Source organism: Littorina saxatilis, linkage group LG17 (assembly GCF_037325665.1).
Source record: "Littorina saxatilis isolate snail1 linkage group LG17, US_GU_Lsax_2.0, whole genome shotgun sequence".
Classification (NCBI taxonomy): Eukaryota; Metazoa; Mollusca; class Gastropoda; order Littorinimorpha; family Littorinidae; genus Littorina; species Littorina saxatilis.
In genome coordinates this window covers 39983521-39999209 of record NC_090261.1, presented here as the reverse complement: position 1 = coordinate 39999209, position 15689 = coordinate 39983521, and the positions used below count along the sequence as shown (strand labels likewise).

The 15689-nt window shown below is 40.8% G+C and overlaps 1 protein-coding gene across 4 annotated transcripts in view; it reads right to left on the bottom strand.

Moving 5' to 3' along the window:
* Positions 1 to 8818: 8818 nt before the first annotated feature.
* LOC138952718 (alpha-actinin, sarcomeric-like) overlaps positions 8819 to 15689 on the bottom strand; it is a 52028-nt gene continuing 45157 nt past the window's right edge. For 2 of the 4 annotated variants that reach the window (XM_070324424.1, XM_070324425.1), the window contains exons 17-22: positions 14150 to 14436; positions 12008 to 12061; positions 11273 to 11341; positions 10554 to 10712; positions 9841 to 9999; positions 8819 to 9207 (exon numbers count right to left, since the gene is read on the bottom strand). In XM_070324424.1, coding sequence (XP_070180525.1) covers positions 9049 to 9207; positions 9841 to 9999; positions 10554 to 10712; positions 11273 to 11341; positions 12008 to 12061; positions 14150 to 14436 — 887 coding nt within the window. In that variant the 3' untranslated portion in view covers positions 8819 to 9048. The remainder of the gene's footprint in view (positions 9208 to 9840; positions 10000 to 10553; positions 10713 to 11272; positions 11342 to 12007; positions 12062 to 14149; positions 14437 to 15689) is intronic. The other 2 variants (XM_070324426.1, XM_070324427.1) reach the window with 1 other exon arrangement.

The window sequence follows — 15689 nt, the reverse complement described above, 5'->3', positions numbered from 1 at the left end:
GAACAAAAACGGCCAGTTGTTTTACAGTTTATTATTACACAGTTGAAAAAAAGATGCCAGTTATCGCTTGCTTTTTTTTTATTCAGGCTTGCTTTAAATGCACCTGGGACCAAACTCTGCCTGTAACTTGATGATTTTTTTGTTTTTAACAATTATCCTTGCAGTGAGATAGAATTGTGATCTGTGGTTTTCTGTACGGATTGAGTTTGATAAGATGTGTTTTGTGACTAGGTAACCAGTTGTAAGTAATGCGTGATATAATGAGGTGTTTTCTTTGTTTACACTGATGTAAAATCAAAAGGAAAGGTTAAGTGTAGCACTTGAATGTTAACAAGGTAGGGGGAAATGTTCTACAATCTGCATCAGGTTATCCAAGGGAGGCAACCACTTTTTTTTGACCATTTAGAAAGACTTTGCTTTTATCCTAACCCCAAGAAAGAAAGATTACTTTAACGCTACCTTCTTTTTTGTCGCAGCGGTTAAGTACATGAGCCTCATGTACTTAACCGATAAGAGCATCAATTGACTTGGACACATACCAGAAAATCAACATCATGACCGTTTCCTACGCTGTGAGCATGTTATGAATCAATTTCAGAGGCTGCCACTAGTATTCATGAAGAAATTAATTCATGAAGGAAATCCCATTATGTGCAGAGAGCATCCATGCTGCTTATGTTGGGTTAGAGGGATAGTGTTATCTCGTGTAAAAGTACCTTTAAAGGCACACTCATTCCTGTGTAAACGATTCATCTCACCATCTCGCATCTGGCCAGGCTTTTACTCAAGATAAATTAACAGTATCCCTCTACTTGGGCACATACCCAACATAAGCAGCATGGATGCTCTCTGCACATAATGGGATTTTCTTCATGAATTGATTTTTTCATGGATACTAGTGGCAGTCTCTGAAATTGATTCATAACATGCTCACAATGTAGGTCATGATGTTGATTTTTGGCATGTGTCCAAGTCAATTTATGCTCTTGTCCCATGTAGAACCTGGTTCAGGTCTGGTATAGGGAACCGAACTGTTCTCACAGGAAGCACTGTGCCTTTAAAGACACTTACTCACTGAAAGTTTTGTGGAAAAGGGACACAGAAATGATCAAATCTGCTGCAAATTGGTGAGCACTTGCGCTGTTTTTGTTTCTCCTGTTTGTTCACACTTTGTTTTTACAGTATCTGCTGAATGTGGCCAGTCAGTTATCACTGATGTTCAGATGCAACTAGTTTTCTGCAGCTTACACCTATTAATCTGTACCTCCTCGTGGGATGGGTGCATGCATGTGCGCAAAATCGTAACTGTTTTGAATCAAGAGCTGTAACTGCACACATGAAAATCTTCAGACTTTTTGCTGAAATCAGACTTTTTGTGATCTCAAAATGTACAATATTACAGGTTTCTGAGATTCAGACCCAGCATTTTATCATTATGAAGACTTGCAGGACATTTTCATACTTTTTCACTTATGCCAGCTCCCATGCCTGACTGGGCAAACTCAATACAAGTTTACAGTTCAGTCCGGACCCCCCGCGGTTTAGGGGGAAGAATTTACCCGATGCTCCCCAGCATGTCGTAAGAGGCGACTAACGGATTCTGTTTCTCCTTTTACCCTTGTTAAGTGTTTCTTGTGTAGAATATAGTCAATGTTTGTAAAGATTTTAGTCAAGCAGTATGTAAGAAATGTTAAGTCCTTTGTACTGGAAACTTGCATTCTCCCAGTAAGATAATATATTGTACTATGTTGCAAGCCCCTGGAGCAATTTTTTGATTAGTGCTTTTGTGAACAAGAAACAATTAACAAGTGGCTCTATCCCATCTCCCCCCCTTTCCCCGTCGCGATATAACCTTCGTGGTTGAAAACGACGTTAAACACCAAATAAAGAAAGAGAGAAAGTTCAGTCCGGATTAATACAGGTGTCTACTTGATACAGTTTCTAAATTCACAGATTAAAGAGCAGACGATTTTACTCTCAATTATATGCAGGATACTGATTAAAAAGCAGAGAAGTTGTTCGTATTTTGAGCCAATCAGAATTTCTAAATTATGTTGTGCGGTTCATAATAACGCTGGAGGGGATTGAGACAAGTTAGTTCGTCATTTGGGCTGGATACTAAAACATCATTAGTGTTTGAAACTGTAAGGGAGAAGAGCTGATAAAAAAAATTGCTGTTCAGTTGTATTACTCTCTATTGGTATACATATGCACTGATATTTTTAGTTTTTGTGTTTTGTTTCATTCGGTGATACATGTACTGTACAATGAATTTGGGCCAAAATATTCAGTCAACCTGGGTGTTTAGAATTGTCTTCTTGGCCAGTCTCAAGCTCTAAGTCCAGTTTCTTTTTGTGATTTTATGAGACATGTTGTATGGATGGCAAGGACCGACAAAAACAAAACCACACTGATGTATTCCTGTTGGTGATTGATTGCTGTTTGATTATAATTGATTTTATCATGCAAGTGCATACATTTTGTGCAAAACAGGGTTAGGGGGTCATGTTGAGTTTTCCTTTGGCACTGCTACTTACCAACAGCATTTGATACAGTGTGAGAGATATATTGTATGCTTTGCAGTTTTCTGCGAGGTCTTGTCAATTGTAGACATATTTTTTTTTCTTGGGATGGGGGAACCACATCTTATTTCCCAGTCAAACTGCTGTGTATACATAAACGTGTACTTACCATATTTTGTAAATATCATCGTCGCCCACTTTTCATTTTAACCACAACGAAAATGGGGTTTAGGTGCTTGCTTAGGAGTTGGTGTACATTTTCGTCAGCTGCGGTTATGTTTCTGCTTAAACTCGTTTGTTGTGTTCTGTGTACAAATGTAATAGATCTGCTTTACCCTGAAGGCACAACTTCCACATCTCGGTCTCATTCGCTGTCTGCCGTTTTCGTTCCTGAACAAATGTTTACAATTTTTATTTGCTGCTGTAAAAACGGTATATTATCATGGCTACATTCTTCCAGATTTTCTTTCCATGTTTAGTTTTTATGTATAGAAAATAGAGCTCTATTGTTCTAGATGATTGCCACTTTTTAGGCAAACTCTGATAGTTTTACAATAGAGTGGTATATTTTAGAGACATTTTATTGAACTGAATAAAAAAATTTAAAAAAAAGTTTGCTCTTTCAGTGTTTGTGACTAGTTTAAATATTTTACATTTTAAGAATCTGATAATACTCTCTTTCTTTTGTGTCTGTTTTTGTTTGTCTGGTTGAGACATACTTTTGTCCTTTTCATAGTTTTCATTTGAACAAAAGAGCTTGTTTTTCATTTGAAACAATGCGAAAATCAATAGAATGATAGAAAGGGTTGGACAAATGACAAGGAATTACACAGTTACTCCCCTTGATTGAACATTTCACCAATGAATTCAATGAGCCAAAGTAACGAATGACTTATTGATTGGCTGTTTGAAATTAACTCAAAACTAATTTAAAGTGAGTTTGTTTCATTTGCTATCTTTCAAATGGAATCAGTTTACTCAAACTGAAAATCAAATGGTGTTTAATGCAAGTGATTACTCCGTATCAGAGAGACTGATTCCATTAGAGTAGGCTATATGAACTGACTAAATGTAATGTACTATCAGTTGTTACTGCACATGTATTGCTGTGGGTGGATGCGTTGTGCTTTACCAGGGGTGGGACTCTTGTGATGAAAAAAGAGGAAATCCCTATTTTCTAGGGGGTTCGGGGGCATTGAAATCTGTGCAATCTGTTGCATTCTGAGACTAAAATTCAACTCGGTTGGATCAGGTAAAAAAGACATTCTCCTCACTCCCCCCCCCCCCCCCCAAAAAAAAAAACCCACCCCAAAACAACACACTTTCACACAACAATGGTACCATTGTAATGGTGCATACTTGCGTAATGAACCATGTATCGATAATTCAATACTGGCAATAGTATGATTCAATGGTGTAATGTAGCTCAAAATGACTTAGTTATGAGGAGTTTTCAGTCAGCACAATTTAACTCTCAAGCCTCCAGTGTTCTGTTCCATCTTCACTTCTCTCCATATCATTCAGTCAACAAGTTATATATATATATATATAGATACTGTGATGAAATGGGACGCAGAAAAATGGATTACTCCAGTGGAATTCGTAAGTTGTGTCCGCGGAAATCAGCGGATTCGCGGAAAAGTCCCACCCCTGTTTACGTAACATGCAGAATGAAAAAGGGTCACCGAGTGTTCTGTTCTTGAGTATACATAGTTACAAAGTTCTCTACGCCCATCTCCGTGATCTAAAGTAAATGCGGTGTAAGCGCTTGGACCGTGGCAAGCAAAATTATTCGGACTCTTGTCACCCTCTACAAAGTATGATAAAACATCTGACCGACACCTGTACATATTAATCGGACATTTGAATTGAGGCAGTTAATCAGACGATGTCCAATGCCCAACGACATCCCTGAACTTGTTTGAAATGAAAATAAGTGACATCTATGTATGCTGCCTGAATGGCGGGTTAAAAACGGTCATACATGTAAAAATCCACTCGTGCTAAAAATGAGTGAACGTGGGAGTCTAAGCCCATGAACGTAGAAGAAGTGGCATCTACAAAATCTGTAAACCAGACACCCACACACATTCTCCTTTGCCTACGTCCACACATACATATGCGCGCGCGCACACACACACTTCTCCCACATCCACAAGTTTACACCATACAAGCAAACCATACACAGAGAAAGAGGTGGGGTGGTGAATACATGTTTATTCTGTTACTCAGTCAGTGGAAGTGACAGACAGGAAGTCCATACATTTTTACATGGTTTTATACCTGCCCTGCAGCCCTGTACAACTAACCTACGTATCTTTGTTTTGCCTTGTTGTAATAGACATCTACTGCATCGTTCCTTGGAATCTTTACTCAACTGAGGGAGCATTTGTACAAACACTTACTGATATCTTTCATCAAGTTTCAGGGCAGATAAGGTGGCTACGGTATAAAGTTGCACAGCTGCTGAGTCTATCTCTAGCTGCACTGGACAGCGTGAACACCGGACGCTGACGCAAGCTCATGCAGATCTAATCTCCACACACAAACCACAAGGATAAAGCCTACACTGTCCACAATGAACACAATCAGATTATGTACGGTTGGTTGGCCATGCACAGTAGAGGCGAGCGCTTCAAAAAGGGACAACACGCGTAGCAAAACTTGTCTTCTCCCTCGACCAGTTATTGTCGGTCCATCTCCACTACCTTCAGCTATTCATCTTCTGATTAATAAACCTCTGTGATGGAAAGAACTGGTTTGATTCTCAGGTTCGGAGTCAACAACACAGAAAATTCTATGACAAAATCTTTAACACAATCAATAAAAAAATGTATGCAGTACCGTCGTAGTAGAAAATTTGATGTATAGTCATACGCTGGTAAATTTCAAAGCATTTGTATTTCCTGCCAAGAGTGTTAGCTATGATGAGTATACATGTATGTAGCATTGTTTCCCCAGCAGTTATGTTCCGTTGAGAAACCGAAAAGTCAACTTCAACTGCATTTACCTGTATAACATAATATATGGAAGCATGCAGGCTGCAAAAGGCGCTGAACTATACAGTCTGTGCCTAAAGTAGTTACTGCAGTACAATATACAATCAATTCAGTACCCACTTGCTTGTTTGAAAATTATGAAGTGTCGTCATTTAACTCTACGCTCGGATCACACACCACCAATATCAACTATAGAATATATATATCAAAATATTAATATGCGAGATGGACATGTTATTACAGAACAGTAAGCTGTTTTACATCCAAAATGTCAACAATCTATGTATCATCCAGACAGCGTCAGAGAGAGAGAAAAAAATTGCTTGTAAGAACAAAAAGACATCTACGATCTTGCATGTAAACCGGCTGTTTATCCTAAAAGTAAAAGCAGTACTATGTACATAGTTCTTATCTCCACAGGGCACAGAACTGAACGCATTACAATCATTTGCATACTGACACTTTAAAGCGACTTTATGGAAAAAGCACAACAAACAGCAAAGGTTAAGTAAAACATACTGATGTAAATAATACCATTTAAATACAAACTAACGGATGACTACATACAACGCAGGTTATACAGTACAAACTCTGGCGCTCTGCACGTACGTATCTCCAATTCAGTACTGTGGTTAAACTCTGTGACAGGAAGTGAAGAAAAACATACGCAAAACAAAATCGGTAATAAATCAAGGGTAACTCCAGAGAGAAATGCACTGAAGTTCCACAACTGTACAGGATAATAGCTTTCTTCCTCTCTGCTGCATAACATCCTGAGCTTATCCGGTCAAAACTCAAAGGAAACGATGGTGATGGCGACATGTCCTTAGAGTTTAACGACAAGATGTTAAATGTTGGTCACTTCCAAAATCAAACTTCGACCAGAGGTGTTACGTTACTGTATTAGTCAAATTCTTACGTATGCGTGGGTCACTTGATGGAGACATGGATAGTGTTTTGTCTTCCCAATTAGTGACGGTCAGTTATACAATTTAATTATCATGATACAGAATTGACTTATATCAGTGTTATACAGAACTCATCAACCAAAATAATTAGCTGTTTCTGTTCCCTCCAAAAGTCCAGCCTTCAAAAACATCAAGTTTCAAAAGGACCGAAGGCCTTTGTGTGGCAGTGCTATAATGATCGTCATTTTCATTAACATATTATTTTCTCAGTATGGAATTACAGCCTTCTACAGAGGCAAAACACAGCCACGGAAACAACTCAAGTGACACAAGCAGGCGAAACCCTGGGGAAAAACACAATGAAAACTTGCCATGCATGCACCGCTACCATACGCAACGGCAAAACACATGAAACACCGACCACTCAACTCCTACGGTCAAATCTCAACTCCAAATCAAATCTTTGTTCGCTATCAAACACACCTCAGCTGTATGGTACAGGGGGCAAAAATCAAGGAGAATGGTAAAATGACTAATTTTCTATGAATTGAATGAAACACACCCGAATGCCTATTTTCTAGGTATTGCATGAAACACACCTGAACGCCCATTTTTGTTACATGTCAAAATCGGTCTAGCAAAGAAAGGATGCCATGTATAGCCCTGCTTTGAAATTATTTGGGTCCAGCTACCAAGCCTAAAGGATACCATAGGCAAGAACTGCACAAAACTGCATAGCAAATGGACATCAAATGTCAAAGACACGTATCAATTTCTGTCCAAATTTTGGCATTCAGAATTAATTTTACAACAAAGTTATGCACTTCCTCTCGGCCATATATTACAAAAAACACTTTAATTTCACGGGGGATGAAAATAAAGGGTGATTAAAACTTTCTGTGCCAGTTTTTTTTACAGCACATTCAAACTACTCAACACCTTTTGAACGTTTTCTGAAACCAAAAATCAGAAGGTGTGGCATTGTTTAATTTCTCCGAGATGAAAATATTTACACACACAAATACAGATGGTTTCTTTGAGGTGTCAACGGTACGAACTTTAAGATTCTGTGTAGCCAAGAGAGAATAAACTCACACAAATTGCTGGCTGTTTCAGTGTTTTGTTTCCTTTCCCTAAACAATGTCATTTTTACAAACACAGGCACACACACACGTTTTCATTTGCACAGCAAAGCATTTGCACATCATGCACATTCTCAAACATTTACAGATGTCGCTGGCTCAATCGCTTGGTTTAATGCATACTGTGAAAAGCATTAACCACCAGGTAAAAAAAAAAAAAAAGAATCCACACCATGGTAACAAAAATAAACGGTAAAAGATCATACTTTGTCTTGTTATATACTCTCTTCGACAAAACTCGAAAGAATAACAATAGGAAAAGAAGACAACCTTACCATACCCACTTGAAATCCTAGTCTACTGACATTGCAATTTTTCAAAAAATATTTTTGATTTACCTTGCATCGGAATTCCATGGAGGCATTATGGGGGTAATGCCACCAATCCAATGTGACAGATTACTGGTTTAAAATACTTGCTACCCAAATGGCTGGTTTTGAGAGAAAAGCATACCGCAAAACATGAAAAAGGTGTCACAGAATTTCTTTGTACATAAATAAAAGCACTGCCACATTCTTGGTGTTGTTTTGTGCTGCGAGAGAGAGAGCCTTGGTTTAGAAATTTCAAACAGACTTCCACAAAAAGGAATAGGGAACATTCACAGAATCGTCAAACTGGCTACACACCACAAATATCACTGTATCCGTTTCAAGGTTGGTTCAATGAAACCAACTGTCATGTCTAGCAATGATAGAGACCATACGAGATAAAAATCGTTCTGCGCTAGCCTTCCAGCCAGAGAACAGGCAACAGACAGAGCCGACATGGGACGATCACGCAAGCTCTGTCGTGAATCACCGTCTCTCTTCCATCGCTCTGGCAAATTCTCTAGCATCTCTCGAGTGTGACATTTTCACTTCCCTTCCCCGGCCTCTGAGACTTAATGCCTTTCAGATTCAACAGAGACTCTTCAAACAGTTCAAAAAGTCATGAAAGCTTATTGGGTCAGAAATCTTGAAAAAGAAAAAACCCACAAACTGACAGCAGCCTTTCTGCACACCAACCCCAGCTGAGGAAACGGTGCTTTCAGGCTTTTTTACCATCAGGTTCAATATCTAAAAGGTGAGGCTTAAGTTTCAGGGTGAAAAAGTCATATCCCAAATAGTCCCAGATTCGTGAAGGAGGAGAAGAAAAAAAAAAAAAAAAAAAGAATAAGTTAGCTTCTTTAAGAAGTAAGATAAAAACCATCACGATTGGCTTCAACCCCCCCCCCCCCCCCCCCCCCAAAAAAAAAAAAAATCCCCCAAACTTAAAAAAAATAAAAAAAGATAAAAAAAAATTGGACACTTCACCCACGCAAAAAAACAACAACTATGCTATGGCCCGCCTTGTGTGAGAGAGGAGGACTTGCCGAGAGCCTACCAACGCAGCAACCAGACCACACACACAGACATGCAGCGAAGAGAGGGGCAGCAGCGTGCGAGGAAGGGGTTGAGGTGAAAGGTGGAGCGTGTTGCCGCGACAACGACGACGCAGATTACAGGTCGCTCTCGCCGTAGAGGGCGGTGGAGAAGGACATGTAGTCCAGAGCACCGGGCACTGCGTCACGGCCGGTGTAGGGAGCCATGCGCTGGATGCAGTACTCGGCCTGGTCTGGTGGCAGCTCTTGTCGCAGGATCTGCGCTGTGATGAAAGGCTGCAACACGAGAAGAAGAAGAATGAGTGAAAACAACACTGTGAAACTGAAAGGAACACAGATAATATTGAAAAACAACAAAATTCTGTACTCGCCAAGACAAGGACAGAACAAATACAAACAAGAAAAGTTTTGCCTAAGGCGGCTTCTTCAGGACACAAATAAAAAGTGAACCAGAAAGCAAAAGCTGAGGATGCATTGGAAGACACTTTCCATCCCAGGCTTTTTCCCGGGGATGAAAGCATCCTTACACTCGGACCCACACCAAAAATCAATCATCTGTGTGCATTCTATGCAGAATGGCATATTTATTTTACTGACTGGATTTTGTAGCTGACAACTTTGTGAATCTGCGAAAGTAATTCAGCACGATATTTTCAAGCTGCACAGGCCTATAGACAACTGTAACGGTGAGAGCTATGCCTAATAAGTCTCCTGGCACCCCAAAGAATAAGAAACACTGAAAGAACAAGCGACATTCAGTAGCACTCTTGCCTGACTTGGTTAGGATTCTCGCTATTAACACTTTGCTTGTGATCCTTATTTCAGCAACTGAAAAACGTAGGGTAGATCCGAATACATGTAGTTAAGTTGAGGTGATGCATTCAAAAGAAAAATGCATTTTGTACTGACCTTGTCACCAGCCAGAATCTTGAAGGACTGCATGACCTGTTCAGCTGTGTCGGTGTCGGCCGTCTCCCGAGTCATGAAGTCGAGGAAGGCATCGAAGGTGACGTAGCCGCTGCTGTTGGGATCCACGATGGACATGATGCGCTGGAAGTCCGCCTCTCCCTGAAGCATACAATCGGGTGGAGTTAGCTATTATCTCCCTCTAACCACTATCACTCTATCCACAAAGCTGCTGTTTACTATCCCCTCTCTCTCTCTCTCTCTCTCTACTATCCTCTGTTCGCTGTTGGATAACCTCCCCTACTCTGCGTTGTAAACACTTCTTGGTATGCTAGGTCTCATTTAAAAAAAAATTAAAAAAAAAACCAACAAAAAAAAAACTAATTCAAAATGAAACAAATACTGTCCCTAACCCCCACCTGAAATCCATACTTTTTCAGGTTACCAATCCACAAGTTTTGTCCTTCCTTTATTCTTTCTTTCAGCAAAGACTCAAGACAATATGCAAACTTGACACTATCATCTGTGACATAAGGCCCCTCCGATCAGAGGACACCTACCAATGAAGGACACCTTTTCTGTTATCTTGACTGAAAACTACCTGTAATGACAGGCCACCTGCAATGTGGGGAAACCCTGAGGCTTGTCCCGAGGGTGACCTTTCATTGCCAGTACCACTGTACCACCGCACACTTAAAATTTTCTCTCTCGTTTACCTGTCTGTCATCGCGGATCTTGTATCCGAGGGAGATAAGGCAGGCCTTGAACTCCTTGGCTTCCAGGCGGCGTGTGCGGTTCTTGTCGAAGTGGTTGAAGGACATGCGGAACTCGTTCATCTGGTCCTCGCTGATGCCCTTCGAGTCTCGCGTCAAGATCTGCACATTGGGGGTCAATGAGTATTGAGGCATGCTAACAAGCCAACAAAAAATGATCGGAAAATCATGAAGTTTAGGGCCATGATCCATCCCTCCCCCCTAAACTTTCTCTGAGCACGTGTTTGATATATTTGTCCCTTAAAGTCTGCAGTCTGATTCTCAGAGTTTGGCTTGCAGTCTACAGTCTTGTGTGGTAAAATAAAGAATGGCTTAAATCATTCCGATTTGACCGATTCACAATTGATTTACAAGTGCATTGTTAATGTCCCCTCATGTACTTTAATTTGGACAGCCTGAAGCTTGTGGTATTCAAGATGTACACATGCACGCACACACACACAGAGTTTAACACTTGACAGACCCAAACACAGCTATTTCTAGCATGTGCGTTCATTTTAAAGTCAGTCCGCCGTTTCTGATGTCTGGCAAACAGCCTGGGCTTTAGTTTAATCACCGATACACGAACTTATATCACAAGCAACCCCAACCCAAACTAAACAACAACCACAAATTTAAAACAAATATTAACAAATTAACAAAAGGACATAGGTGTATCTTACTTGGTTCTCCACTTCGTTGATGTTCCTAGCCACCGCAGTCAGCAGCTGCTCCCAGCCAACACGCAGCGTCTGAACACAACCACACATACATATAATCACTGTCTTTTCTGTGTTAGGTTTAGGCCACAAAAATGAAATATTTGTTTCTGATAAAGCACAAAAAAAACCCAGGGTTGGTAAGTCCGTTCCTTTTTTTTGTGCGAGCTGTGTCTCCTGGATTTCAGAGAAGAGGAAATTTCCTTGTCAAGACTGCAAAATTGAGTTTTCCTGACATTTTTAATTAACTAATTTTTATGAAGGGTCAAAATAATTCTAGGGTAATGAAAAAAAATTAGGGTCAGTCAGAAACAGTCATTGAATTTGTTTTCTTGTTTTAAAGGAAAGTTACAGAAGAATGCCTTTTGTTCACGTAACAAGACCAGATGAGGAAGAAAACAATCCAGACAGCTTATTCACCTGTTTAATTCCAGTTTAGGCACCAAAAAAAGGCAAATAGTTTTATTCAAGAAATTAAAGTGTTTGTTATTATTAGAATGTAAATAAGACTTTTTCGGTCAAAGTAGTAACGATTTGCTCTTCACAAACGCTGACAGTAATCCATCATTTCTGCTGTATCAAAAAGCTGTTCAAAGGTTGATCTAAATTTGACACTTTTTTTTTACCAGAGCAAATAGCAAAGCTCTTGGATATGTAACAAGAAGAGACCTGTATTAAAACAAAGCAAAATAATCTTACCTCCATGGTGTATTGCGTATATCTGTTCTCGAAAATCATGGCCTCCTGGACTTCCTGTCAACATAAAACATATTAATTATATTTCAATCTCTGTCACAAATATACACTACAGAGAAATACATACACTCTTCAAAAAAAGTTAAGAATCACTTTTTTTTTACAGACCGAATTCTTTCATTTTTTTAAAATTATATAATTGAACAACCAAGGAGTAATGAAAAACAAAGCAAAGATCGAACGCGGCAGCGACAATTTAGCTAGAGTGTGTCAAACGTGACAACCCTCGAAAATGGAATTCACTACAATGTGAATCAGTGTCAATAACGCGTGTGCCCTCCGTTGTGTGCCAGGCATTCAACACATCGTTGGCGCATGGAGTGGATCAGGTTGCATATGAATGCTCTGGGAACTCCATTCCACTCCTGCTGGAGCCATTGCAGCAGTTGACCCAGATTGGCAGGAGGAGGGTGATGCTGCTGTACCCGACGACAAAGCTCGTCCCACATGTGCTCTATGGGGTTCAGGTCCGGGCTGTTGGCTGGCCACAGCATCCTGCTGACCCTGGCCTGCTGGATGAAGGTGTTTACAGCTGCAGAGCGATTGGGAGGTGCGTTGTCATCCTGAAGAATCGCACGAGGGCCGATCGCTTGGAGGGCTGGAACGACCAGGGGTTGCAGGATCTCATTCTGGTAGCGGACACCGGTCAAGTTGCCCACTACATGGTACAGAGGTGTCCTTAGACGTGTGCTGATCCCTCCCCAGACCATCACAGAGCCTCCGCCAAAATGCTGTCGTTCCAGAACAGCGCCTTCTGCGAAGCGCTCTCCGCGACGCCTCCACACTCGGATGCGACCATCAGCAGGTTCCAAGCAAATGCGGGACTCATCTGTAAAAAACACCTGAGCCCACTGCTGACGTTGCCACCTCACATGTTGAGTGCACCAGGCTGGGCGAGCTGCTCGGTGATTAGCAGTCAGGGTTGTTCTCGGACTGGACGCCTTGCACGCAAGCCAAAGTTGTGTAAGCGGTTTCGGATCGTCTGACCACTAACAACAGTGTTGGTGGTAGCTTGGAGGCGTTGCCTAATGTTGTTTGCCGTAGCCATTCTTTGTTGCATGGCCTGCCTCTGAATGAAGCGATCCTCTCTTTGTGTGGTGACTCTGGGCTGACCAGAACGTTGTCGCTCCTGCACTCTTCCAGTTGCGTGGAATCTGTTTTAATTTGATGATGACAGAGGGAGCCACTGCAAGCCTGGCAGCAACACCGTCTTGTAGCCATCCTATTGCCCTTCCTCTATCCAGATCGCACAGTTTTCTTCGTGGGGGCATGTTGCTACTGTGCATAATTGTGTCAGCGTGTCAACCTTTAAACACAAGCTGGTGAGCGATGTTCATAGCCAGGACCCTGTTGTAGCACGTGCATCACAACCTTTTGCCCTGGCATGCGTTCCGCAAATTTCATGGGGCTATAAAAAACACCCTTTTTCTTCCAAAATGCAGAAGCTTTTGAGAAGTCCCACAAAGGGAAATAACTCTGCCTGCCAAACAAAATTCTAGGTCAAGACTCATTGTTCATTTGTTAATTCAAACACATTAATCTTTTAATTATTATGTCAATGTTTAATTTTTTGGCAATCTTTTATAATTAGATCCGTTTTTTCAACCGATCCTTAACTTGTTTTTGAAGAGTGTACATACAGATACAAAACAATTACAACAACAAAAAAGTAATACAAACAACATATCCACATTGCATAATTTTGTCAACAACTGAGACTCATATAATCAAAAAGAGATTTACGAAGACTCTGCTTTCCCCAGTTTCGCACATCTGGTTGTATCTCTAAGAACATGAGCGTACCTGGCTATATCTTAAGTTCACACTTACCTACCTGGTTGTACCTCCACTTCACGCTAACCTACCTGGCTCTATATCCACTTCACGCTAACCTACCTGGCTCTATATCCACTTCACGCTAACCTACCTGGTTGTATCTCTCCAGCTCGTCAATGTTGGGCTTAGAAGCCGATGATAGCCTTTTTGAGACTCCACTTCCATCAGTTACGCATGAAAATACCTGGATGTATCTATAAGAACATGAGCGTGCGTACCTGGCTATATCTCCACTTCTCACCAACCTACCTGGTTGTATCTCTCCAGCTCGTCGATGTTGGGCTTGTAGCCGATGATGGCCTTGTCGAATGCCTGCAGCTTCTTCAGCTGGTCCTCCAGGGAGCCGCGCATCTGCACTCCGATGGAGGCGACGGCGTCCAGCTGGGTCTCCACCCACTGACCGACCACGTTGGCCTTGGCTGCAAACTGGCGCCGGAGTCGCTCGTTGTTCTGCTGGCGCATCATCTCCTGCTGCAGAGTCTGGTCGCGGCGTGGCACCAGATCGCGCACCTCGGACCACTTGTTGGTGATGTCCTGTTGGAGGAGATAGAGTGAGTTAGTGAGATTCTTTTTTGAGATGACAACATTATTCTTTTTGAGATGACAAAATGTTATGGAGCAGTATGGGTTTCATATGTATTTGCTGTTATCAACATTATCTTTTTTCTTTTAACATTTGAAGAGAGAGAAAAAGACACTAATGCATATTTAATGAATTGGGACAAAAACAGCCCATGATAAAAGAGAGAGGAAGAGAGAGAGAGAGAGCGACAGAGACATAGAGAGAAAGAGGGTCTCCAAGCTTCATGAAACACATGCACAACTATCTAAACACAATTTGGTAGAGTTTGAGTATACAAAAAAACAAGAACACATTTTATTTTTAAAGAAATCTTCGGTAACAAATCTGAATTAGACTGCTCAATGGGTTTTAGGCACATCAACCCAAAGTAAAGTTTGACACATATCAAAAATCCTTGCAGTTCAAATATGTGATTGAACTATTGAAACTTAACTTCAAGACACAGATAAGGTTTTGCATTTCTACTCTTCCGAACATTAGACAAGATGAACACCGAAGACAGGTTCGCTGCTTTCAAGTGTCAAAGAAAACAGCATCTCCTCTGTTCATTTACAACACAAGCTTTTTCTCTGAGAATGTGTTAGTGCAGTCAAAAGTAAATAAGTCTGGTGACAATTTGCTTACAGCAAGTTAAACACGTTATGCAATTCACCCTGTGCTTAGTTTAATGTAATGGATACATGTACTGCAGCAGAACCCACCTTTTCAGACCCACACATTTAAGACCGCCTCCGCCCCTTCCACCCTCACCTTCTCTTATTTTGTTCTAGTGTTTTCAATATTTAAGACTGTTTTCCCAGATGCTCTGTTCAAACGGTCTGTAAATTTAACTCTGTTCAAAGACTCCCACCTTTTCAAGGCCTGATTTTCTCAGGGTTTGGGCGGTCTTAAAAGGGGGGTTCGTCTGTATGTGTTGCAATGGCTAATACATATCTTATATAAACATGCAGGCATATGTTCTGCTTTACACTTGATGGTAAGGTAGTTGGTCTTATGATGATACTGAGGTCTTAGGGATCATCCATGCCATTGCACAAAGATAGATATTTTGTCTTCCACTTTGGTAAGCATTGGGAAGACTGTTAATTCCCTTTGTGGGGAAAAAGTCGAGTCTTTTCTTAGTCTTACTTCCCTTTACGGGGAAAAAGTCATTTCAAAATGAAAACAAAAAATGAACGTTTTATTTTTTTAGGAAAGTACTGCTTT